General features: G+C 36.1%; 2 protein-coding genes across 2 annotated transcripts in view; one reads left to right on the forward strand and one right to left on the reverse strand.

Annotated features, from left to right (window-relative positions):
* Positions 1-5,085: 5,085 nt before the first annotated feature.
* Positions 5,086-6,336, reverse strand: LOC149423203 (peptidyl-prolyl cis-trans isomerase-like). Its single transcript, XM_089632565.1, has 2 exons — positions 6,139-6,336; positions 5,086-5,760 (listed from the first exon to the last, which is right to left on the reverse strand). The coding sequence occupies exons 1-2, from the start codon at positions 6,325-6,327 to the stop codon at positions 5,332-5,334; spliced, it is 618 nt and encodes a 205-aa protein (XP_089488691.1). The 5' UTR covers positions 6,328-6,336; the 3' UTR covers positions 5,086-5,331.
* Positions 6,337-8,656: 2,320 nt separating this feature from the next.
* LOC149423204 (cell division cycle and apoptosis regulator protein 1-like) overlaps positions 8,657-25,944 on the forward strand; it is a 34,016-nt gene continuing 16,728 nt past the window's right edge. The window contains exons 1-8 of the mRNA XM_089632563.1: positions 8,657-8,783; positions 8,871-9,728; positions 11,711-11,883; positions 16,110-16,335; positions 16,897-17,180; positions 19,064-19,253; positions 19,637-19,763; positions 22,034-22,188. Of these exons, the coding sequence (XP_089488689.1) occupies positions 8,913-9,728; positions 11,711-11,883; positions 16,110-16,335; positions 16,897-17,180; positions 19,064-19,253; positions 19,637-19,763; positions 22,034-22,188 (1,971 nt within the window). The 5' untranslated portion in view covers positions 8,657-8,783; positions 8,871-8,912. The remainder of the gene's footprint in view (positions 8,784-8,870; positions 9,729-11,710; positions 11,884-16,109; positions 16,336-16,896; positions 17,181-19,063; positions 19,254-19,636; positions 19,764-22,033; positions 22,189-25,944) is intronic.

Raw genomic sequence — 25,944 nt, forward strand, 5'->3', positions numbered from 1 at the left:
TAGATATTTTAAAGATTTAGATCTGTCAAAAAATTAAACAAAAGAAAGACACGTCATTGGAGGGGACCCCACCACTTTCACAACGGTGTTATAAGGAAACATATGGTTAATATTAGATCCTACAATAATATTGAAAAACCAACCAACTAATTATCACGCCGTTTCCCCGCAGGGGTAGGCAGAGAGGACGGACCGCCAAACAACTCGGTCACACCACACACTCCTTGCCTCATTCACATTCATACATCGTCTCATACATACTCTTCTATTGTTCTGACTCTTGACATGGCCCGACTCAAGTATCTGATTCACTTGGTCGTGCCATGTCTTCCTTGGGCGTCCCCAACTTCTGCTACCATTCACATTTGCATCGTATATTCTCCTTTCTTCGCTCATTCGCTATACATGCCCAAACCATCTATGCGTCCTTTTCTTGATCTTATTTTATTTTATTTTATTTTATTAGGAACATTAACAGGTTTATAACATAACATGCATAGAGAGAGAGAAAAAATAAGTAAAAGAATTAGGTTACAACCCAATAACCAATGTTCACATCATGCAATAAAGATAAAGAAGGTTAAAAAGCAATAAACAAACAAAGAAAACAAAGAAAGGTTAAAAACAAAGAAATGTTAAAAAACAAGGAAATAATAAGAGAAAATGTATATATATATATATATATATACACGTATAAACACATACATACATATATATATACATACACATATAAATACATACGTACACACATACATATACATAGTTGCATACATACATACGCATACATACATGCATACATACATACATACACACGTACATTTGATATTAAATACAAATAATATGTAAGAGTGATAATGAATAAATGATGAATGTAATGTATTAAATTTAGAAAAGGGTTAATTATTACAATACTCTGTTAACAATTTTTTTAAAAGCTCCTAAGGTACACGACAGGATATCAGCATCAAAATAAGTTTTATTATAATGATTGCAAGTTCTTAGTAAGAAAGAATTTTGCCTGAGACTCGTTGAAGCAATTTCGATATGAAACAATGATTTGTCTCTAGTTTTCTTACTCGGGACTCTAATATTGATTGATGACAAAAGGGCTGGACAGTCAATATGACCACTCAAGACTTTGTGTAAGTAAATCATGTCCGCAGTGTCTCTCCTGCTTTTTAATGTTTTAAGTCCGTAGTGCTTGATAGAGCTTTCCATGTCGTAATAACGTAATTGTCTCCTGAATTTCAAGTGATTTACAAACTTTCTTTGAACAGCTTCAATGCGTTTTGTGTGAATGTTATAAACAGGATTCCATATGGCAGAAGCGTACTCAAGATGACTACGGACGTAGGAGTAATACAAAATTTTGAGTGTTTTTTTTTATTTTTTTTATAGTGAATACCTCACAATAGTCCCAACTGCTCCCGTCTGGAGCCAGTGAGACTATGGCATCCCCAATTGGGGGATGTTGTGAGGCTGAAGGTAAGTGGGGAAAGGAAAGAGGAAGGTGGGGAAGTACCTGGCTATTCAGATCTAGTCACTAAACACGGCTAAAGCCATTTGGAGCAACGTTTCAATTCTGAATGGTGGTCTTACACCAGGGCGATACTGGTAGTATCTTCCACTCTGGAACGTGCCGCAAATATACTATATATTATTTTAATTAATATATTGTGAAATAACACAAATTAATCAAATAAAACTTATTTGCGCACGCCGGGTTCGAACCCGCGACCTTCGGAATGGCAGTCCAATGCGTTACCACTGGACTATGCCGGCCGTCTGGAGTGTATGGATATTGTTGAATTCCTTTCCAATACGGAATAAAAATCCTAACATGCTCAATGATTTCTTGACAATCTTATCCACATGTGCCTTGAATGAAAGTTTGTCGTCAATCAGTACACCGAGGTCTCGAATTTGATTGACTTTTTTGAGTGGTTGACTGTTTGTAATATGGTAATTATATTCAATTTTATTTTTATTTTTTGTAAAGGTTATTACGTAACATTTGGCAGTATTCATGTGGAGATAGTTGACAGTACAAAAATCATTAAGCCTATTAAGATCTTGTTGCAGTTTACAACATTCAGTAATAGAGTTAATAGAAAGAAATATTTTCATGTCATCAGCAAAAAGTAAAACTTTAGCATGCTTAAAGCATTTTACAATGTCATTGATAAATATAGTAAAAAGCAACGGTCCCAGGTGAGATCCTTGAGGGACACCTGAAGGTACATTGACAATCTCAGAATTGAAACCGTTTACTGCTATTATCTGGGAGCGTCCGTTTAGGTAAGAAACTAGCCATCGGTACAAATTACCGTGTATTCCTAAAGCTAAAAGTTTAGACAATAATAGGCTGTGGTCGATTTTATCGAATGCTTTGGAGAAATCTGTATATATAGCATCCACTTGGATTCGTTTGTCCATTGATTTTGAAATATGTTCGGTGAATACTGCATGAATAAATGCTTGGTTTTATATGTAGAACCGCATGTGACTTCAAGTCACTAGAATGTTTGAACACACTGTACACATCTTTAGTAAGAAGTCAAGTAGAGTATAATTCGCCTATTTGGTCCCCGTTTTATAAAGTACATTCCAACAATATTGAAAGGGTACAACACAAATTTTTAAGATTTATTAACTTTAAACTGAATATTCCAATCCAAAATATAAATTATATCCAACTCATGCATCAACTAAATTTGATTACGCTGTCAGATAGGCGAATTATCTCCGACCTTGTTCTACTACATAAAATTATTAATTATAGAATCGACAGCCCTGAAATTCTTGCCACAATAAAATTATTTGTACCTTCCAAAAATACGAGACAAAATTCCACCTTTTTCTGTGACAATTTCAAATCTAATTATCAAGCGCACATATCGTTAAATCGAATACAAAATTTTGGTAATAAATTTGGTAATGTTGTTGATATATTTAGAGATTCCGTAGCAGTGCTTAAACGAAATCTACATAAACACTTTGCTGAAATGTATGACTTATCCACTCCATAGTGAAAAACCCATTTTTTAGCTTCTGTTTTTTCACTCTTTTCTTTTATGACTTTTTAACTTTAATATATATGTTTTAACTTTACAAATTAATATTGTAATTTAAATAACAATTCGAATATGATTTTAAGTCCCTATAAATGCTGATTAATTTCAATCCATTTATTTTTCTAAGTAAAAAAAAAAAAACTGTTCTCCATAATGGTATTCTGTATTATTTGTAAAACATTTATGTACTACAGATATAATAACTATTTTATTTATATATGTACGTAAACTTTTAAATGTCACATAGTTAATGTAATAACACTAATAACAATGTATGTAAAAGCCCAATGAGCGTTTAAATAAATATAATAAAATAAAATAAAATAAAATAAGATTGGATACAGTTGATCTTTTTTTCATAAAGCCGTGTTGATTATCAGTTATAACAGACTTAACACAGTCATAGAGTTGCTCATGCTTACTCATTACGCTTACATCAGCCTTGCACTCTTTGCGAATCTCCACATTCCTCACACGATCATACTTGGTTTTACCACACATACGCCTCAGGGATCTCATTTCAACAGCATTCAATCTACTTTCATCCTTTCTTTGCCAGTTCCATGCCTCACTTCCATACATCAGGGTAGGTAACAGCACTCCATTGTGGACTGCTAACTTCGCTTCTTTGGACAATTTTTTGTTAGCGCCAACTGCGTTCAGTCCTGAAAAAAAATGCTAATAAGAAAGTCCAAATAAACCACTTGAACTGGAAACGGAACGTACAAACAAATTTATATTGATGTCATTCCGGAGTCCCTCATCTCACACTTTTACTTACACTTCTTGTGAAATAAATGGATTATTTCAATAATTAAAAACATTTCCAATATGTCGGTATCTAATCCATTTCATTGGCCTCTCTGGCACTGGGCCTAAATATTCGTAGTGTAATTTTATTACTCTTTAGTATTATGAAACCACATTCCGAAATAATAATAATTTATTCATGATCGGCACCATACAGTACCTACCTATCTACAGCAGTAGAAATTCACGGCTTAACAAGTGTGATTATGTATTTGTTGTGAATACTATTGATCAGATTAGATTATTCATTCCCACGCCATAATGTTTTTTCTACGAAAATAATGAAATTTAACACATCAAAAAAATGTATTTTAGACCACATTTAGGAAATAAAAATCCATTACACATAGTACTTACTAACTAGAAATGGAATTCACTTGCACATCATTTATGATTTTCTTTTAATTATTATTAAATCATCAAAATAGGTATATTATAGTATATCTACATGGCTATAAGAATACAAGTTGCACATAAAATATTTATTGTCATTCATTAATTTATACTCTGTACTCTTCAAAGAGCGATAAAACGGCAATAAACAATATTGCCCTCACTCTAATTTACGTCCGGTCATTGACATCTCTACGCGCAGAAGGAACCAAGCATCTTAGACGCGCACCATTTTAAGGAAGTATTTAATAGAAAAATTACCAACAGAGAGCGCTTACATTTGCCCACGCACGATGGCGCTAGTGTGCTCGAAACTTTTAGAATCATCGGAATTTTCCACCAGACCCCGACCCCGCCTTTATGGTCTGGGAAAGCAGGGGAAAAGACACCTTATCGGCAGGGCAGTAGCGAACTTTTACGTCAAATCGCCTCGATTTTACGCTTTCAATATTTACTCTAATATGGGCGTGTAAAGTAAAATCATAAATAATAACGTATCAACTATCAACCCAAAATAATCAAAGCAATGCAAATTGAAACGGTCGTGGTTATTAGCGCCTCTTTGATAAGGGCACCTTGCTGATAAGATTATTATTTATAGAAAAGTGAAGCGGCATTAAAGACTACATTTGCGCAAATGTATTCAAACCGCACCTACTACTGAGATCCGCCCGTGAATAGATACACAATACACAGGCGATATCCAGCACGGCCAGTTTTTTGCGTGAACATTGTACTTGAATCTCACGCTACATACAAATAAGGATACCACACACCACCAGAATGTCGTCATTAATGAAACACCCACTTTAGGTTTTTTGTTTTTTTTTTTTATTTTAAAAGGAAGAGAACATTTGGGATTCCGAAATGAATACTTTATATTCTATAAGATTCTTACAAATGAGTACCTCGCTACATTTGAATGGAATGACGTTTGGGGAGCGAAAATAAATGCATTAAACATTCTTCATACACGATGTTCAAAAACAAAGGAAGGTATTCGTGGTGTTATTATGACATGTATACTTATATATTTGGTACAACGAAAGTAAGTCTAATTAAGCTGGCCACAGTCGGCCACGGTGATCTTCTTCGTCGTCTTGCCGGGCTGGGTGCCGTAGCCCTCGATCTTCTTCACGACATCCATGCCTTCCACCACCTCCCCGAACACGACGTGCTTCTTGTCCAACCAGGTGGTCTTGGCGGTGGTGATGAAGAACTGGGATCCGTTGGTGTTGGGGCCGGCGTTAGCCATGGACATGATGCCGGGGCCGGTGTGCTTCAGCTTGAAGTTCTCATCCTCGAACTTCTCGCCGTAGATGGACTTGCCCCCGGTACCGTTGTGGTTGGTGAAGTCACCTCCTTGGCACATGAAGCTGGGGATGACCCGGTGGAAGATGGAGCCCTTGTAGCCGAATCCCTTCTCCCCCGTGCAGAGAGCGCGGAAGTTCTCCGCTGTCTTAGGCACCACATCGGAGCGCAACTGGTAAAAAAGAAACATTGGGTTACTAAAGTTACTAAAGTTTCTAAAGTTATTCCCGTGCAAGGAAAGGTAAAATAAACATAGTGACGAGATTCTGCTAGAACCTTCCGAGGTACCGGTCTTCCGTGGGTATAAGATAGCCGTTAAGATAAATACATTTTACAAGCTATTTTCTGCACGTGGGTAAACTTTCTAAAGTACTAATTCATTACGTGACACGTCTTAATAAGTAAAAAGATAATGAATTCAAACAAATAATTAACGGTCACCCTCACACAGAGTAATAAATCAGTCTAGGAGTCAATAGCGTGTGAAAGGACGAATATTTTGGACACGAATCTGTGTAACTTTTAATTGACAGGTTATATTTCAAATTACCTCAATCACGATCCTTCCAACGGGCGCATTATCCGCTGTCATGTCGAAAAACACACGGGGTAACACCATCTTGGTAGCAAATTCGCGAAATTTATTGACACTGAACGAATACCGGGTGCCGGTAACAATGGCGGCCGCACTCTGCGAAGAAATGAAACGCGCTTGACGGCAGAGGACTGCGAGGGCCATTGCACAGGAAGTGGTCGCTGCTACTGCGGGAGTCAAAGAAAACACCACGTTTTAAATGCTTTAAATGTAAATATTGGCGCTGAATTTAAAAATCTGCGCGCAAAAAATAATTTTAATTATAATATTATTTAACGAAGTAAATTAAAAGACCCATCAATGCGGTTACTTTTGTTAAAGTCTTGACTGTTTTCATAACCTTATTATTACTTTATTATTGAATAGCAATGGTAGGTATTTTTAGCATTTAGCTTCATAATATTATGTTGAATGAAAATGTGTAATATATGAATTATTTATTTACTGCTTACAACAATAATATGTCAAGGTGAATGACAAATGTATAAATTACTGAGATATGAAAATTATTATAATGAGGCTGACTGTGTGGCAAATAATGTAAGCGTTATATAATAAACTTATTGCAGAAAACTAACATTTAGGTAAAATACTTCAAGCCTTTCTTTAAAATTTTATTATTTAGCTTGACTATTATATTAGAATATTCGCAAATTTTAGAACAACCGCAATTTATAAGATTTCATAAATATTTATTCGATTACTTGTTGTTTTCTACTAATCTTTCAACATAACCACAAAAAACTTACGCGTTTTGAACGGTCAACAAAATACCACAAAGATCAAGATAATGAAGTTGGCACCGCTGTGAAACATATTATTTTTTGTAAACATCAATAGACGTATCTATTTTTTGAGCAAAAAAAATAAAGCCATGCGCTTTTATCGGGCTTTAAGATAAATGTTTTTAAGTAAGACATCTGAATGCATTTTGCACTTTTTGCTATAAAAAACTTAGGCTTGAAAATAAATGTTATTAACTAAGACAAAAAAATACACTTTGCACTTCTTGCTAGAAAAACGAGCAGGATTGGTGTGATAAATATATAAGAATACTTAGATAAAAAATATTGTAAAAGCGTATAGATTTTATCAAAAAAAGCAAAAAACATTCATTGGTTGATCATATTTTGGAGAAATAGTATATTAAAAATATATATAACGTATACTCATTTAGTCAGAGTAAGTAGGTACATACAGCACCACTACGTAAATATTATATACTAGTCAGACCTGCGGAAAAATACGGAATAATATGATAGTATATATAGTTATTTATTTAGTAAATAACTCTTCCTTGAAAATGAAAAAAAACGTTAAAAGAACACTGAATCATGCGCCCAATGATGGGAAAAGGGTATGGTAAAAATGGGTAGGTATTAAAACAAATTTTTAACCAAATAAAAATATTTGATATTTATTGCATTTACTTGTAATGGTGGCAAATGTTATGAATTGAATGAACAATCACGAACCACGCTAGATTTAAGAAAAGGTGGCGGTAATATTGTTTCATTGCGAAAAAATATTTCAAATTTTTTTTCGATCCCAACATAATTTTTTTTTATTTCGAGATAAAATACAAAATTTAATTCAACCATATACTACAACAACAGATTTATGCACTTACATTATCTTTGCATGCGATCGATGAAAGGAACTTACGAACGAAGGAACAATTTTTTTCATATCCATCGCTTTTATCCACAAAATCTGCAATGCCACCGACTGCACAGTTAAGTATGTTTATGTCTATCCACATTGGTTGGCGGCGATAGTGATTTTTTTAAAGTAATAAATGATTGTAATGTATTAACAAAAAACAATGAGTTGGTCTTTTCCTTTAGAATAAGATTTAGCCATTATTTTTGTTTTGTGAAAATAAATTGTGTTTCGTCTGCAGAAGCTCTATTGAAATCAATTCAGTGTTTCGGAATCGGTTTCGATGATTATTGCATTTATTATTCCATCATTAGTTGTTTGTCTTTCCTGTTCCATAAAAGACAATCACAGGACACATTTCCGGTTTCGAAAACGATTAGAGATGGTGATACTTGAAATTTGTTGTCGCTGCGGTTCCAGTTACCGGAGTCCAGAGAAATTAAAAATTGTTATTTTTCCATTCTGAAAGGGTGGCTAGAGAAATTCAACTCTGAAAAAGAGGAACCCGTGCATTAAATTTTGATCTCACAACAATATTTTGTCGCTTTTTTACAATGTTTGGAATATTTTAGATGGAAAAAAATACATACAATAGATGATAGATAATTTTTATTTGAAAAATATATAATAATAATTTGCACCTATTTCTTACCCTGCAGCCCCAGGGGGAAAGTCTCTCTCCATGATTCCGTGTTAATGCTAAATACAACATTTTAGCTGTTTATACCAGCTGCCAGCCCTTGATGTCGACGGTTCCAGTGATAGCAACGAAGTCGGTTCCAAGTAACTGGAACAGGAATATCGACCACCTCTATAAACAAAAAACACAACGCCAATACCAGCGAAAGAAATTTGACAATAGAAAAACCTACACAAATTTACAATATAGTGAAACAAGCGTCAACTTCTGCTTGAAACTTACCGGCGACCATTTCGTGGTTTGTTATTATTGTATTATTAAAAGATTGACGTTTAATTTTTGATTTTGAAAAACTCTTGCCGATATATTCTCGTATTGTTTGTAGATAAATAATACCAGATCAAGTTTGGTGTAGAACCCTTTTAGAATGAGTAACATGCAGCAGTATGGCGCTTCGAAAAATCCGCCGTGGGCTCGTAATGCCGCCGGCCCAGCGATACCAGGTATGCAGCAACAGATTATGTCCCAGAACTCAATGAGTGGCATGAGCGGCATGTCACAGGCGGGCATGTCACCTTACCAGACGCAATCGCAGTCTGTGTACCAGCCCAACCTCCTGCAGCAACAGAACATGGCTTTGGGAATGCAGATGCAGCCGAACAGCGTCGGGATGTCTACTATGAACCAAGGACAAATGTTTTCGCAGACAGGAGTCGTATCTTATCCGACTCCGCGAGCTCTCAACCCCAACGCCTTTCCCGGTTCGGCAATTGTAGGGGGTCAGGCGTCCAACAGCTCTCCCAAGCAGAGAGTTTTCACCGGCACTGTAACAAAGGCGCATAATGACTTTGGATTTGTCGATGAAGATGTTTTCTTCCAAACAAGTTCCTGCGTGAAGGGTTCGCATCCTGTCGTCGGCGATCGAGTTCTGGTGGAAGCTTCTTTCAACAGCAATATGCCTTTCAAGTGGAACGCCACGCGCATTCAGGTCTTACCTACTAACAAGGGAGGCAGTGGTGCCGCTGTGGGGAGGGATTCTGGTAAGAAGAGCTTCGGGGGCATGCCTAACAGCAACTACAATGCCGTCCCTCCTCCCGGAGATGGGCACAATGGAAGCTTCCAGAACAACCAGAATAGCGGCCGAGGACCGCGTGCCAGGAAACCAGTCAACAACCAGATCAACAACAATGCCAGGGGAGGAGGAGATAGAGGAAGAAATCGGCAAAGCAACACCCCTAGAAAGGTACAAACATCTTTTTCATATTTGCTTATCTCTTCTTTTAAGGCCTTCGTCAATAGTGTGTTAGAATTACATTTCTATTACAGTGTTGTGGATGCTTTTATCTCATTTTCTTTTTCAAACACGAGAATAAAAGTGCATAAACCTAAAAATTGAAGCTGTAAATGTGTGTACTAAGATTTTGTTTAATAAAATATAATGAAATCTTTAAACATCTCTAAATATCAACTATTACAGGCAGCTTTTATTTGTATCACAAATGGAATACTTTATGCATTAATCAGTCATTTTAACTTGTGAACTACTAGATACTAAAGAAATTACATCATAAATGATAGAGAACTTTTAAAAAATCAGTCACTGCTTTGGCATAAAGGGCCTTACAGAACACTCAATTTGGTTGTTCAACCCAAGTTCAATCGTTGTGTGTCAACCGTTGAGTGTTAACCTTATTGCACACAATGCACCTCCACACGGTTCAACTTTATGTTCAACTCAACCTGATTAATAACAACTGCTCAACCAAGTGTCATCTGTAAGGCCCATAAGTCAAGGTTATGCTCTCTACATATTGCTTTTTTTGCACCTAGTGCATGATGCAATAAGGAAGTTGAGTGAAAAATATTTTGACTTATAAAAAATATGTTCATGTAGATCAAAAAATATCGATTCTAAATATATAAATATATTTCTATATTATTATTCTTAGAATTAGTTAAACGTTCTTGAAAAAGCATTCAATAGCAATAGACTGTATACGCTCCACGATTGGTTGAAAGAATTCTGACGTCACATGTGTCGTGACTTGTACGTACAACGGATCACCTATGGTGCATCTCTTTCTATTACATGAGAGATGGTCGGTTTAGATGAGAGAGGTGTATGGGCCAAACGTTTATTTGGGTTTGTCAAATATATGTACGTATTTGTTGTTATTATTATATGAAATGGATTTCTAAAGATACATATTCGTATAGTGCTTTATAATAATATGTTGTTTATTGCATAACTTAGAAGTTTTTATTATTATACATGTCACATAACATGTGATACACTTCAGGCCGCCGGCCGCCCAGAAAAGTCTCACAGTGAACTGGGCTGTAAACCGTTATTTTACTTTTGGTCTTTACTTTTCTTCGCGGTGGTCCTGAATTGGCGCGGGGCACGTCAACAAATAGCGACGGCAATACCGTACTGGGCGGGAAAAGCAAATATTCTAACTTAAAATATTAATTTGACTATGAAATCTTAATCATTTTTTTTTTTTTTTTAATAACATCAATTCTAATAGACGGTTAACATTGGTAAAAAAATTACTGGAATTCCTTATTGAAGAATTATTTTTTTTTCCATACAAAATATTTAAGCGACGTGGTTCTTACAGTTTGAATGACGTCACACCCACACCCCGTCTCTTACCGCTCGTTTTGGCGGGCTTAATAAAATTCAAACTTTGAGAATTAATTTAACTATGAAAACAAACTTTAAAAAAAAAAAAAAAAATACTCTTATTTAAGTTTGAATGCGAACATTGATAAAGAAAAAAAAAAAAAATGGACTCAACTTCCTTATTGCCTTCTTATTTTGGTAGGGCAATATGTATTAGTACGATTTTTAGGCTCTTCTGCAACGTCTTCTTGAGAGTTAGAGACGTCTTTCGATAATTATAAATATAAATAAATTATAAAAGTCCACTTTAAAGATAATTGTGCATCATTTTGACTCACATGGTCATTATATTTCAAAATTGGTGAGACTTGCCTCAATGACACATACTCCTTTTGAAAGCACATGGTACCGGCAGTGAAATCACAAACGCACAGCTCGTGATTCACAATATTTAGAAAGAGAGAGCTGTATTTTGCTCGCACAAGTGTCAATTTTACACAGACTATCTTTGTAGGGTTCTTATTGAACATAACTATTATAATATCTTCTGTTTATTGGATTCTATTTATTTTTATAATAATTTATGATGTCCTTAGGATGATGACAATGCAGATCGTATCCGCAGACGAGCGGAGAGGCAGGAAAAGGACAAGCCTGCGGATAAGGTTTCTGAGGAGAAAGGCAAGTCTCGTAGCCTGTCCAAGCAGAGGAAGAGGACCAGACCTGTGGCTAGGTACCTGGTGCAGGTGCCCAAGTTGGCGCTCGATATGTAAGTAAAAAACACTGTATCTGTGGCCCAACTGTTCTATTATATACTCCTTCCATCTAAGGTAGATAAAATCAATCAGGAGACGCCTTCCCTCTGATGGAGCAAAGTCACTCATAAATTCGTTCGTCGTCTCACATATGGACTATTACAATAGTACATATGCCGGCCTATCTCGGAAACAAATCAATAGAATCCAGTCAGTTTTTATTGCTGCGGTGAGAATGATTTTTTGGTGAATCTAAGTATTGTCGTATAACCTCACTTCTAAGGGATCGCCTTCTTTGGCTTCGGTGCCCTGAAAGAAAAGAGTTTGAGATCTGCTTAATGACCTACAAAGCATTGCAAGGAATGGCGCCAGCCTATATATCGGAACTATGTGTCTGACAAAACTTAAGCAATAGACAGCTTACTCTAAGGTCAGCAGATCTAGATGTTAGTATTCGTCAAATCAGAAAAGCCTTTTATTTTATTTTGTGGATGTTCAGGCACAAATATTAAAAAATTTTTCAATAATTTTATAAATCACTTAATTTGTCACATCATACAATAAAACCATAACCGAAAATGGGTTCGTAAGTAGGAGATTTTGAACTTTAAAGAAGTTTTCATAGGCCTATACATGATTTTTTTCTGGGCTTATAAAAAGACTTATCTAAAAAATACTCCATTATTTCAAAGGCCACGATGTATTCTACTCGCAGTATTTAATTGAAGCATCTGAAACATTTCTAGGCGACCAAAATTTCAAACCAAAAACACATGATTTGAAATTACTACGTAGGGCATCGCCTTAACTTCTTTTCAATATTTTATAATAAGCCATATTCTAAAACTTCCGGTAATTGTTTGGTTTCGGTTGCCTCCTTATTCTACCTTTTTAAAATGTATGCTCAGAAGATTCTCATTTCTGAGCACAAACTGCCTCCTGTTTTATATTTTGTTTTAATATTCTTGTTTTGTCCTGTCCTGCTGTTATTGTTATTCTAGGTTTTGTCATCACTTTGTATAAACAGTGTATTTAGTGTTATAATATTAGATCTGTATTGGGTAAGGCACACTGTTGGATTAATTTTAAGAACATGACCACTAATACTGAATTACCGTTTTTAAGTTTGTTATAGTTAAGCGCACTTGAAGTGAAATGACACTAAACTGCGCTATATAAATGCCATTTTATTATTATTATTCAGCTTTCTGACATTCAGCTTTTAATATTAGCCAATGAGGCACTTTCATGCAATGAGGCATGTTCGTGCAGTGAGGCTGTGCCGCCCCTAAAAAATATAGAGGGGAAAGGGGTGGAAAAAAGATTCTTACATATCGTGGCTGTGAAATCAAACCGGCATATCTGCAAAATGCTTGTTTTTCGCCAGAGATGATATTTTCCTTTTAACGTCCGTTTGGTTCACCTCAAAGCCACCTTATGAATGAATAAAATTTAGATGAATACTGCTTATTGAAGTAGTAGTTGCAAATAAATCGAAAATTGCTTATAAAAAAAAAAGAAGAGTAAAATGCAGATATGCCAGTATGGCTTTAAAATCAGTGTAATATTTGCTTTTGTGTCACAGTGGCTTCTTCTTTTGGAACCTGTTTTACGTTTAAAAAAAAGATAATGTTGTCAATGAAAAAATAATTTATTGCTTCACAATTTTTTCATAAACAATTGACATAATACTGCTCTTCCCTTTGCTGGTAACTTCAAAGTTTCCCAATCGTTTATGGAAATCTGAATAAATTGACGGTATTATCCCGGCGGTAACTAACTTTAGGATACCATTTTTCTTCTTCTCATCAATGGTCTCTTGGAATAAACTTGCATCAGAACAGGATTCACGCTCCCATTGCCCCGTTTATTCCTTTTCTTCGCCTCCTCCCAGGCATGTGATCCGTAGGATGTTTTGAAGTAAAAGTTGCCGTCGTCTATAATTACTTGAAACATTCGAATGTCCAAAATGGGTAAAATTACCTGGGGGTCCTTCAGAGCTTTCATATCAAAAAGTCTTCATGACTCAACTCATGAACCAGGTAAGGCTTGCCATTTTTCTTTGCCGTTTTCATGGCCATGGCGTATTGGGAAGGTAAGTATATCGGTCCGCTTCGGAGTGCTCTTTTAACTTATTTTTCATCGGTTGAGTGAGCCGAATCCACCTAGTTTTGGGTGTGATAGATTTTATGTTTTTTAATGTTGTAACAGTATATTTGTACATTGCCATTACAAAGCTATTTTTTTGTTGTCCACAACAATTATCTTTGTAAAAGACAACGTCTATTGAACAGTCAGCTTTGTCATTTAAATGTTGCAGTCATTTCAGCACACAGCTCCCAATCTCAATAACGCTTATTTTTCCCTGTGTCTCATCCTAAGTGTAACAATTTACTGTTTTGTCGCCTTTCAGTTCAGCAATTGTTAAATTGTAAACGGCTAGCTTTGAAATGTAGTAGTAGGAAGACGTCTCACCCTGCGGATATGACAGCACTGCCTGTAGATTCTATACTGCTACGATGGTTGAATCTGTGTCTTTATTGTCATTCTCCTTTTCCAGTCTGGACAAGTCCTTTTCTAGAATATGATTCTCATATTCTGTCGTATTTTGGTAAATGAGACAAACATCACACTGATCTTTCTTCGGTGTGAAAGTTTGTATGACTTGAAAAAACCTCTACTGGTAGTAGCTGATTCCTGCAAGGTTTGACTCCTTTCTTTCTTTTAGATAATCTCTGTGATCGGCGATAGATTTTCCGCCATCGATATACTCACGGGTTTTAGACTCGTATTCCTCACCGCAGTTTCGCATCTTTCAGTTTGCTAAAGTTTTTTTATTAAATTTGCCTATTTTAATTTATTTTTTTAACCGGGAGAAATTTTACCCGGGTCAGACATTTTGGCATATATGCCGGTTTGTTTTAGTTGAGGCTGCTATAAACGCTTTTGTTAAGTGCAAACCGGATTATCTGCCAATAAGTCATATCTGGGTAATAATAAAAATGTACTATTGTGAGATAATTCAGTTTTACTTAGATGATGGACGCATTTCCCCCTTGAAAGTTTTGAAGCAACTGGCGTATTGCGGAATAGGTCTGTCTTCTGCTAAAAAAATGGCGATTCCCGCGTAAATGCATACCGGCCCAACGCCATCTGACAGATTTTTATTCAACTATACGACATGCCGGTTCGACATAAGAATAGAAGGGAAAAAAGAAATTTTTTGACACCAATAACTCAAAAGCTCCATTTTTGCACATATGCCGGTTTGATTTAACAGCGACGATATATCTTTTAACGATTTTTTTTCTTTTTTCATTTGATAGTTTTTTTTTTGTTTTGGATTTTTCTATACCACCATACTGGGCACGTGCGCATGTTGTGGCAGTAGGATTACTTTGCCATAAGATTAAATCACCGATTATTCTGCTGCCATGAAAGATCATCGCATTGATTTTGTCTTCCGCTAATGTGGTATGTTGGTATATATATGTAATATTTTTGCCTCCCCACTCTTCAACCCCACGAACCGCCACTGATATGGACCCTCCTCAAATATCTCTAGTTTTGCTCCTCATGTGGCTTCGTAATATGTTGTAGGTGACCTCTGTTTATGTTTGTATTCTGGAACATTGGATTCTGCTTTGAGTTATGACTGTTAGCCATTACTCATTCCACTTGGCCAACACAGTCCCATTTGATTCTGAAGATAATATTTATTTATAAATCTTAAATTAGATAGCAAAATTATTGTGTACTACCCACGTTCTTCATTGCTACTTACCAGAATATAATATTTCTCATTGTGACAGTAATGTTTGTTATGTCTTGATTCTAATGCACTTAATAGTTTTTCTATTTGCATGGATTATTATATGAAATATTTGACCTGGTTATTTCATAGCATTGTCAAGCCAAAGACATATTATGGCAATTAAGCTAAAACTTTATATTTTTATCTTCATTCTATGATGTTAAACCTTCTGAGTTCCGAATTTTGAGTGCAGTCAGCTGTAGTAACTCTCAATCAGACAACCGAATGATTATTGGTTATAATAACTGATTTAGCTATACCACAAATGAAACAACCGAGTCGTTATCCATTGTGTCCACTTTGTGCTTTGAATGGTAGTACTGAAGCACCTGCGTTCGAAGGTGCTGCAGTATTTTTTTGATTAACAAGTTACTACTGTGAAAAGAGAATTTTTGAAATGCGATTGATAACGTTTCTTTTTTTTAGTCCGGAAGCAGACGTTCTTGCCATCCGCCGTCGCTACACCAACCTCTACATCCCCTCGGACTTCTTCAACACGCAGTTCCGCTGGGTGGACGCCTTCCCCCCCAACTCGCCCTTCACGCTGAACAAGCCGTGCCTGTTCCATGTCATGCCCAAGGACATAGACAATCCCATCGCCAATGATACGGTGCTGGAGCCTTCCGATGTTGACTACTTGTTCAGTGCCAAGGTAAATTTAATATGATCTTGTGTGCAGCGCTGCTGTGCCCCCCAGGGGAACTGGTAGAGTGGGCAATCTTTAATAATGTACTCTGTGGTTAGAACTTGTCCACATTCACATAATGCAGTCCTTTGAAGAAGTCCAGAACCTCCAACCCCGCCACAGCAACCGCAGAAACAACAGAAATCCACAGATTCAGATGGAATTATTATGGTATCTGACGCCCACCCCTCCCACAAAATCAAAATTACCAGATATAGTTGCGGTTTGCACCGACATTAATATAACTAAACCCCAATTTCAGATATCAATCATCTCTAATGCCAGCCCTTGAATGATGTCAACAATAATCCAAATGGCTTCCACAACGGCTGTAACTAGTTTTAATGTTGCACAAAATTTTAGAAAGTGCGAATCCTGACACTTATACTAGTGTTATCCGTATTAATGCCAGCCCTTGAATGATGTTAACAATAATCCAAATGGCTTCCACAACGGCTGTAACTGGCTGAATCCTGACACTTATACTAGTGTTATCCGTATTAATAATGTATATCTCTGCCCACTTAGGTTATGCTCCTCAGCATGCCATCCCTCGACGAACTCTACCGCAAATGCTGCGCCATGGCCACTGAAGAAAAATCCAAAGACGAGCGTGAATTCATCCACCCCACCCGGCTGATCAGCTTCTTGGTTGGGCTGCGGGGTAAGAACGAGACAATGGCCATCGGGGGGCCCTGGAGCCCCAGTCTGGACGGGGCCAACCCGGCCACTGACCCCACCGTACTCATTAAAACGGCTATCAGAACTTGCAAGGCTCACACTGGAATCGATTTATCGAATTGCACTCAATGGTAAGTCTTTTATGCAGTCAAGTTTATTGTCCACTCTGGTTTGCGTTTTGAAACTTTATAATTTGATTATTAAATTTTACATTATGCAATTAAATTCTTAGTTGTGACATTTAAACACGACACAGAAGTCCTAGGGTAGTTAGAGGACCTAACATTCTGTCTCGGGAAATTAATTTGTATATTTAAATTTATATTAAATTTAGAAATTTGTTATTTTTTCTTTGCTAATCTGGGTTTTGTTATGTTGATTTTGAAGTATGATGAACCTTACAATAATATGTAAATTCAAATCTGAATAAAATTAGAAAAGATAATACCAAATTATTATTCTACAATTAGCAAATATGTATATATTTTTTTTTACAATGTACAGATTAATTTCAAAACAATTCATATTATATATTTTATTTGTTATCACCATTGTGGTGGTAAAACATCCAAGTAAAGTAGTCCCAGTGAGAGGTTGTATGTACATCATTTAATTTTTTGATTTTTATGTGACCTCACAAGAACACCCTTGTCTGTACGGTGTAAAGGCAGGGGAATTATGTCGCCGCCCGGTTGGGCAGGGTTGTGATGCGGGTTAAGGAAGGGGCTGTAAGAAGGGATTTATTAATGCGGGAAGAAGCGCAGATTATATAAAGGAGTAAAAATACCAGCTGACTTACTCAAAAACTATTTGGAGAAACGACCCGTTATCGTGAGGCCAATATCAATTTTGAATGGGTGTTCCGCTCGTGTCCATCGAGTTCACTGTGCACCGGGGGTTAATGCTGCTAGCTCCTTAGAGCAGGCTCAGCATGCCTAGATTGCGTCCGTGCATTAGAGATGACAATCGATCTGTTAACAACCATTAATTAATCAATTGAAAACATTGACAACCGTCGTCTTCCTTCTTACACATTTAGTATAAAAACGAAAATGGCAGAAGATACTAGAACTATCACGTCACGTACGACCTCTCTCTGTGACTACTAAAACACGATTTTGAACCAACAGATATTTACCATTACCAGTGCAGTGGTGGTACGTTTTATTTTATCTTTATTTTATATAAAATATTTGCAACAGGACAAAGGTTTGTGTGACATAATACATTATTATTTATTTTTCTTCTTTACATTGTATTTATAGATGGTATTGACACACTGATTGCTGGATATGAATTAGCAGATACAATCCTGAACTAAAAATATTCCCGGCATCCATTTGCTGGGATTTATTTATTAGTGATAATTAATTTGGTGAATTTATTATATGATTCTATAGTCCATAGATAAAGAATGCCTAGATAGACGAGATCGTGGGGCACGGGGAACTTCGCTAGATGACGAGCGACTGTCCACTCAGTTTAATACAAATGAATGTGCTGCCAGTTTTGGTGCCGGATTTATGTATTCTATATCATTCCGTCGCTTAGTGTCTAATACCCTGAATGTGAGATGATTTTGTCAACACGAACGCTTTGTAACTATTCTATTTTTTTAAATCTTTTAGAGGTGCTTTTGTAGAGCTGGATTAAATTTCTCAATGTTATTAAGGGGTGATATTGTACAGACTCCCAAGGTGACGTTACACGAACTGCATACACCCTTAAGGTGATGTTATACATACCTCTCACACCCTTTGAGGTGATTTTACACAAATCCTCAACACCCTTAAGGTGATTTCGTGAACATCCGTGATGTTTCACATATCATTTCATTACATTCCTGCCAATTTGAATACTGAACAATATTTAGTTGTTGTCACATTGTGGGTATCAGACGCTATGGATGATATAACCTTTAGCGCGGGATATGTAGCATTGAGTGTGTTGATAGTGCTGATCTGAGACCTGCAGGCCGAATGTATGTATTACAGTTGACTTCCCGTACACACAGGTACCGCTTTGTGGAGCTCTACTACCGGCGCGCAGAGTCCGTGCACCGCGGGCGAGTGGTCCCAGCGCGCGTAGAGACAGTGGTGGTATATGTTCCCGACGTCTGGAGCTGCCTGCCCACCCGGCTGGAGTGGGACGCGCTGGTCCCGAGCTACGCAGCCCGCCCGACGCCTGCCGTCAGCGTGGACCAGGCACTGCTCCATCCATCCTCTTACCCCCAACACCCCCAACAAACAAACAAGCAATCATCCAACCGAGGCAGACCCAACCAACAAACAAACAACCAACCCGATGCCAGACAGAACCTGAACCCAACCTTGCCGCAGGAAATGTCGATTGGACCAGGCAGTGGACCTCTGCACTTCCTACATGTTTGGCAAAAATCACATGCTTTTTTTAGTCATTTTTTGGATTTATCAATCTTACGATGCTAACTGCAACAATGGAGAAGAGTGACAAATTACCCCATTTTACTTAGTCCACTGTCAATTATTAACTGGAGAAATTCAACAAGGGTAATGCTACCGCCCTTTTGTTTGGCCGTGTTTCTAACGCTTTTCTTGTGTGCTTGCAGGCTGACAAACCTAATGTCTTGGATACTACGAAGAAGGAACCCACGCTGTATTCTGAGCTGGACACGAAGGTTATGTCTGTCGCAGATCTGCGTAAAGAACTGTGGGCCAGGAATATCAGCACTAAAGGTAAACCAACAACCAGATATATATTATTTCAAACGCTTAAAGTGTATAGACTGTTTTCATCCAATACATTTATCATAGAAGAGATAAGCACTCAGATCTTAGACCAATTTGTTAACCTTATTCCCCTGACAGTGCCTCAGTCCCTTTAAGGCAGTTCACTAGCCATTGAAATTTTTTAAATCAGTGGGGCCATGCCCCTTTACGAAGAATTATAGAATACTTGAAAAGACTTGACGAGACTTAACAACCAATAAAAAGAAAGCGTGTAAACATCCTTCCTGCATCACGCTCTTCAGCTCCGATATTTCGAAAAAATGCATAATTCGAAATTTCCAGAAATTTTTTTTTTTATACAAAATGGTTTATTTAATTTAATTTAATTAATTTTTAATGTTTACGCGGAATAGAAATATTTCCGCGTAAAATGAAGTGTTGAGAAAATTCATTTTACGCGGAAATATGTCTTATTTTTACGAATTTCAACCAAATACCTGCACTTAAAAAGTCAGCCACGATGGAAATCGTTTAATGCGGAAATATATCATATTATGAATTTACCTCAAATGTATGAGTTTTAAAGGCGGGCTGCAATGGAAATCGGCCGCGACACTCGATTTACACAGAAATATATCGCATTTTTACGAATTTACATCAAATATCCAAATGTAAAGGGCCGGCCGCGACGGTAATCGGGCGCGAAATATCGATTTACGCAGAAATATATGTATTTTTACAAATTTACGCTAAATATCTGAATTTAATCGAAAATTCGATTTACACGGGAATAATTCATATTATTACGAATTTACTCCAAAGATACTTCCCTAATTTGAAGGGACGGCCGAGGAACTCGATTTTCGGAGTCTTTATTTTTTTTTGTAAAATTTCGAATCAACAGATAATTGAGTCTGGCCATAGTCATAATAATAGAAGAGTATGTATGAGACGATGCACGAATGTGAATGAGGCAAGAAGTGTGTACCTAGACTGAGTTGTTTGAGTTCCGTCCTCTCTGCCTACGCAACGGAAACGGCGTGATGGTTAGTTAGTTATTTACAAGCAACTTTGCTATAAAGCCCAAAGCCCCTAAACAGATTATGTATGAGATGATGCATGAATGTAAATAGACCTACACTTATACACATACCGCACTTCTAGTGTCCGAGGCAGTTCCCAACCAACAAATAATTTTTTTAGCAGTCAAAGGGGAAAAAATTAAAAACACGTAATTACTTTATTTAGCTCATTTTACATAATATGTAATGTCTAATTAATAATATATACATACATTAATATTTAACCTCTTCTATAAGTATTTGATATAACTATGTGGATGTTAAAAATAATTTCATAAAATAGCGGAATTTAAAAAATCACATCAAAGGATTAAAGAGCCTAGGAACTCTTAATAAATTGTACAGCACCGTTGAGGTGATTTTTCACAAAAACGTCGCTATACAAATTGTCCAATTATTATTATTAAATTAATGTGGTAGTTCAAACAGTAATGCTAAATAAGTTGTTTAAAGTAAATTTATATGGAAAATTAATATTTTATTATTATTTACGATTTCTTAAAATTTGACCACTGAGTGTCGATTTTGTCTTTCAAAGCGCACAATATTTAAAATTCAGCCGAGACTAGTTATTGCTAGCCTAACGCTATTTTGTTATTCGACAAGGATATTTTTCACTGAGCGAAGCGTCATGCAGTCAGAGACATCTCCATTCGCTGGGAAATTGGGCGGATACTAACCGATACGATCTAAGTCCTTCAGTAGATGGCATAAGGTTGAAATTCTCAGTTACAAATTCCGGCACAGATATTAAAATGTTTTCGATTATTTTGTAAAGAACTTAATTTTCCATATTACGCAATAAAATTACATTTGATAAGAAATTCCTAAGTAGGAGAATTTGAACTTGAACATATTTTTTATAGGTCTGATACTTACTTTTTACTCGATTACTTCCCGAGGCCATGATAGGTTCGACTTGCAGTAATTAATCAAAGCGTCTACAATATTTCTAACCGATCAAATTTTCAAACCAAAAACACATGATTTTGCATTGATTCGCATTGCATCGTCTTAATAAAGTTCATTGGGGTTGTCACTGGGTACTTAGCTATGTTTCCTGGTTTGACAACATGCCTTTCCATGTATCTGAGCCTGCTTCTCACCAAGACGGGACATTGGCACCACGGGTGAACAGAATACCGATTTGACAATTATTGAACTCCTTATTTAATGAGAAGTTCCTTCTTCTAGGTCTGAAGTCCCAGCTGATAGCTCGTCTGAACAAGGTTCTCAAGCGCGAGGAAGCCAAGGAGAAGTCTGGGGAGGAGATGGAAGTGGAGGATGAAGTGGAAGATGTTGCCGAAGTCATTACCATTGAGGATGAGCCCCCAGTGGAGGAAGTCAAGGTAAGAACATTGTATTATTTTACGCATCTTGTATTTGGTTTTCTTGTTTTGTCACTCTTATTAGTTTGGACTCTGTCTTGGCTTTGTTATTTCTTACTTATTTATGTGGTAACCACATCTAAACAATGCTGCTCTACATCAAAGTGTGTTCTGAGATATTGGCTGTTAAACATTTTATTTTACTGTAGTTAGCACATATTAGTCAAATAACTTTATATGTTATAAGGTATTTCAATTAAAAGACAACAAGTTTTATGTATTTTAATCAACGTAACTATAAATTATAAGGATAATAAACAAAAAAGAAAATAATAACGCCATTTTTCCATAAAAATATTCATTCCATAGTCATATTATTACAAATTTACTCCGAAGAATGTACTCAAATTTTAAAGGGTAGCCATGGACCTCGATTTTTAGATTTAAAAAAAAATTCTCTTAAAATTTCGAATTAGGTATGCAGAAATTTTTTTATTTGAAATTTGGTTTTTGATTTCCCGTGGGTTTCGAACTAACGAGGTTCTACTGTAAACTTAATTCTGTTTTTACGCGGGAAAACTTCACTGAGTACTGTGAGAGTATATGAGTCGTGTAGTTTCTATACCTGCTATATCAACTTTCATTGATTTGGCGAAAACCGCAAAAAACTGTCACATCTCTAGCGTACATAAGTAATTGCATTACAATTTTTTATATAATGAATTGGAGTAATAAAATTTCGAAAAGCATTTATTTTTCTATATATGTTTTGCAATAATTAAGTAATTTCGATAAATAAAATGGATAAAGCGGATTTTGATACTCACTTCGTGATATAGAGGCTTTTGAAAGTCAACTGAGCCGACATGGCGGGTTTAGAAACACACGTGTAGATCATTTTGACACACGAGTGTGGCGTCAGAGCGGCGGCCATATTGTATTTTGGCAAAATAACTGCTTGTGATTGGTTGAATCCGATATAGCGCGTTTTGGTAGTAACTTTCTGTATGATATAGCGGATTTGGTTTCTCACTCGCAGTTTTAACATGGTTTTTGGTCGTGATAAGGAGGGTTTTGAAACTCAATTTTAGGCTCTTCTTGTTGCTCGCAAAAATGTGAACAAGATGTCATACTCAGATCATTTTGTCAAAAAATTGGATATAGCGGGTATAGAAATTATAGGATTCATATGTTTATCCCTATACAATATGTATACTATTTTTTTTATTGGAAATGGGAGATGGGTTTGAATAGGTACGAAAATTATTATTGTTTATTCCTTTACTATTAAAACCATGAATGCGGGAAATGAAAAATACGCTACATACATGCTTAAATGTTTAATATTATTAAACACGATACATATTTCACAATTAACCGAATGTGTTTATTAAAAATATTGTTATATAACTGTAATTTTTAATTTTTTAATTTATAAAGCTTAATCTGAAATTTTATTTATTTATTTAATATCAACGGTATAAATATACCATAAACAATTTTAAATATGTAATGTTAGTTTGTAACTTTATTGTTGTACATACAGTCAAACTTGGTTATAACGAGCACGAGGGGACCGAATAAATTTGCTCCTTATAGCCGTTAATCGTCATATCCAAACTATGTTTTTTTAAAGTCATATGTACCTACCTACCTGCCTCTACTATCAATATATGTATTCGCAAAAGTACAGTATGTTTTCAAAATATGAATAGGTATGTATTACTTATAAAAACAATGATTAGAAAAATACACTTTTATTACTCAAATTTAATCTCAATTCAGCTTCTCAATTTCATCTTCAAAACAATCAACGCATTATAACTAACATCACCTGGTTCAAGGCTTCCAAGAAAAATATCACTAAATTTGTCTATCTTATTATCACTACTTTGTGCATACTGTACCTACCGCTTGCGAAATCGCACTTGTCATAAATTACTAGCTTGCTGGATTATTTTGGTTTTCGGCTGTACAATTTTACTTGTCACAAACCAGTGATGCACAACCCGTGGCCCCATTTTTCAATTTCATATGGCTATAGAGAAAATCTAAATGTTTGGGGGTAATTCTTGAAAACCCTGGCTGAGAACATTTTTCAATAGAGTTTTATTTAATTTAAAATTTGTAAATTTGAAGAACTGGTTTGCATAACACGAAATGAATATCGCTATCAACCCCCACCCCTCAACGAAAACAAAAATAAAATCAGCTTGTAGGTCGCGGCCTGTTTGAAAAATAGTCAAAGCTGCCCCCTCTGCTGAAAAAGTTGTGCATCACTATCATAAATTTACCCCCTGCAGTAAATTACCTTCTGTTCTATTGTAGGTACTCGTATCTAGGTACCTTCATAAACATATTTATTGGTTTTTAAAACTAAATTGACAATTACAGTAGAACCTCGTTAATTCGAAATCCAGCGGACATCAAAAATCAAATTTCGAATTAACGAATTCCCACGTAATTCGAAATTTTATGAAAAAAAAAAACAAAAAAAATACGCCGAAAATCGATTTTCTCGGCCGCCTCTTCAAATCCGGGTGGTATTTTAGTTGTAAATTCGTATTAATACCAATTATTTCTTTATTTTCGCGGTCGATTACCGTAGCGGGCGGCCCTTTAAATTCAGATATTCGCAATAAATTCGTAAAAATGCTATATATTTACGCGTAAATCGAGATTTTGCTGCTGATTTCGGTCGCGGCCTACCCTTTAAATTGAGATATTCGTAAAAATACGATATATTTCCACGTAAATCGAGATTTCGCGGTAATTTTCCGTCGCGGCCGGCCCTTTATTTCAAATATCTGAATTTGAATTCGTAAAAATACGACATATTTCCGCGTAAAACGAGGATTCGCGGCCGTATTCCGTCGCAGCCGGCTCTTCAAATTCAGATATTCGAAATAAATTCACAAAAATGCTATATATTTACGCCTAAATCGAGATTTCGCTGCCGATTTCGGTCGCGGCCTACCCTTTAAATTGAGATATTCGTAAAAATACGACATATTTCCGCGTAAATCGAGATTTCGCGGTAATTTTCTGTCGCGGCCGGCTCTTTATTTCAAATATCTGAATTTGAATTCGTAAAAATACGATATATTTCCGCGTAAAACGAGAATTCGCGGCCGTATTCCGTCGCGGCCAGCTCTTCAAATTCAGATATTCGAAATAAATTCGTAAAAATATGATATATTTCCGCGTAAATCGAATTTTGTCGGCAGTTTTTCGTCGCGGCTGGCCTTTTAAGTTCAGATATTTGAAGTAAATTCGTAAAAATATGTCATATTTCGACATGGATCGATATTTTTCGGCCGATTTCCGTCGCGCCGTATTTTTTCAACTCGGATATTCGAAGTAAAGTTAGTAAAAATACGATATATTTCCGCGTAAATCGAAATTACGCGGCCGAGTTTCGTCGCGGCCGACCCTTTAAATTCAGATATTTAGCGTAAACTCGTAAAACTACGACATATATCCGCGTAAAATGTATTTTCTCGGCCCTTTAAACTCGGATATTCGAAATAAATTTGAAAAAATATGACATTGCAGTGTAAATCGATTCAGATTTACAAAATAATAATACTAATTAGGACGATGTATAACCACGTAAAAATACATTTTTCGGCGTTTTACCGCCACGGCTGACTTTTAGATTCAGATTTACGAAATATTACGATTTATTTTCGCAAAAATCAAATTTTTTCGAATTACACAAACAAATTTTTGTGCGCGGACAAAAATAAATTTCGAATTACGAATTAACGAATTTCG

The sequence above is a fragment of the Hesperophylax consimilis genome, chromosome 6, assembly GCF_061612785.1.
Source record: "Hesperophylax consimilis isolate HC1 chromosome 6, BYU_Hcon_1.0, whole genome shotgun sequence".
NCBI classification, from domain to species: domain Eukaryota; kingdom Metazoa; phylum Arthropoda; class Insecta; order Trichoptera; family Limnephilidae; genus Hesperophylax; species Hesperophylax consimilis.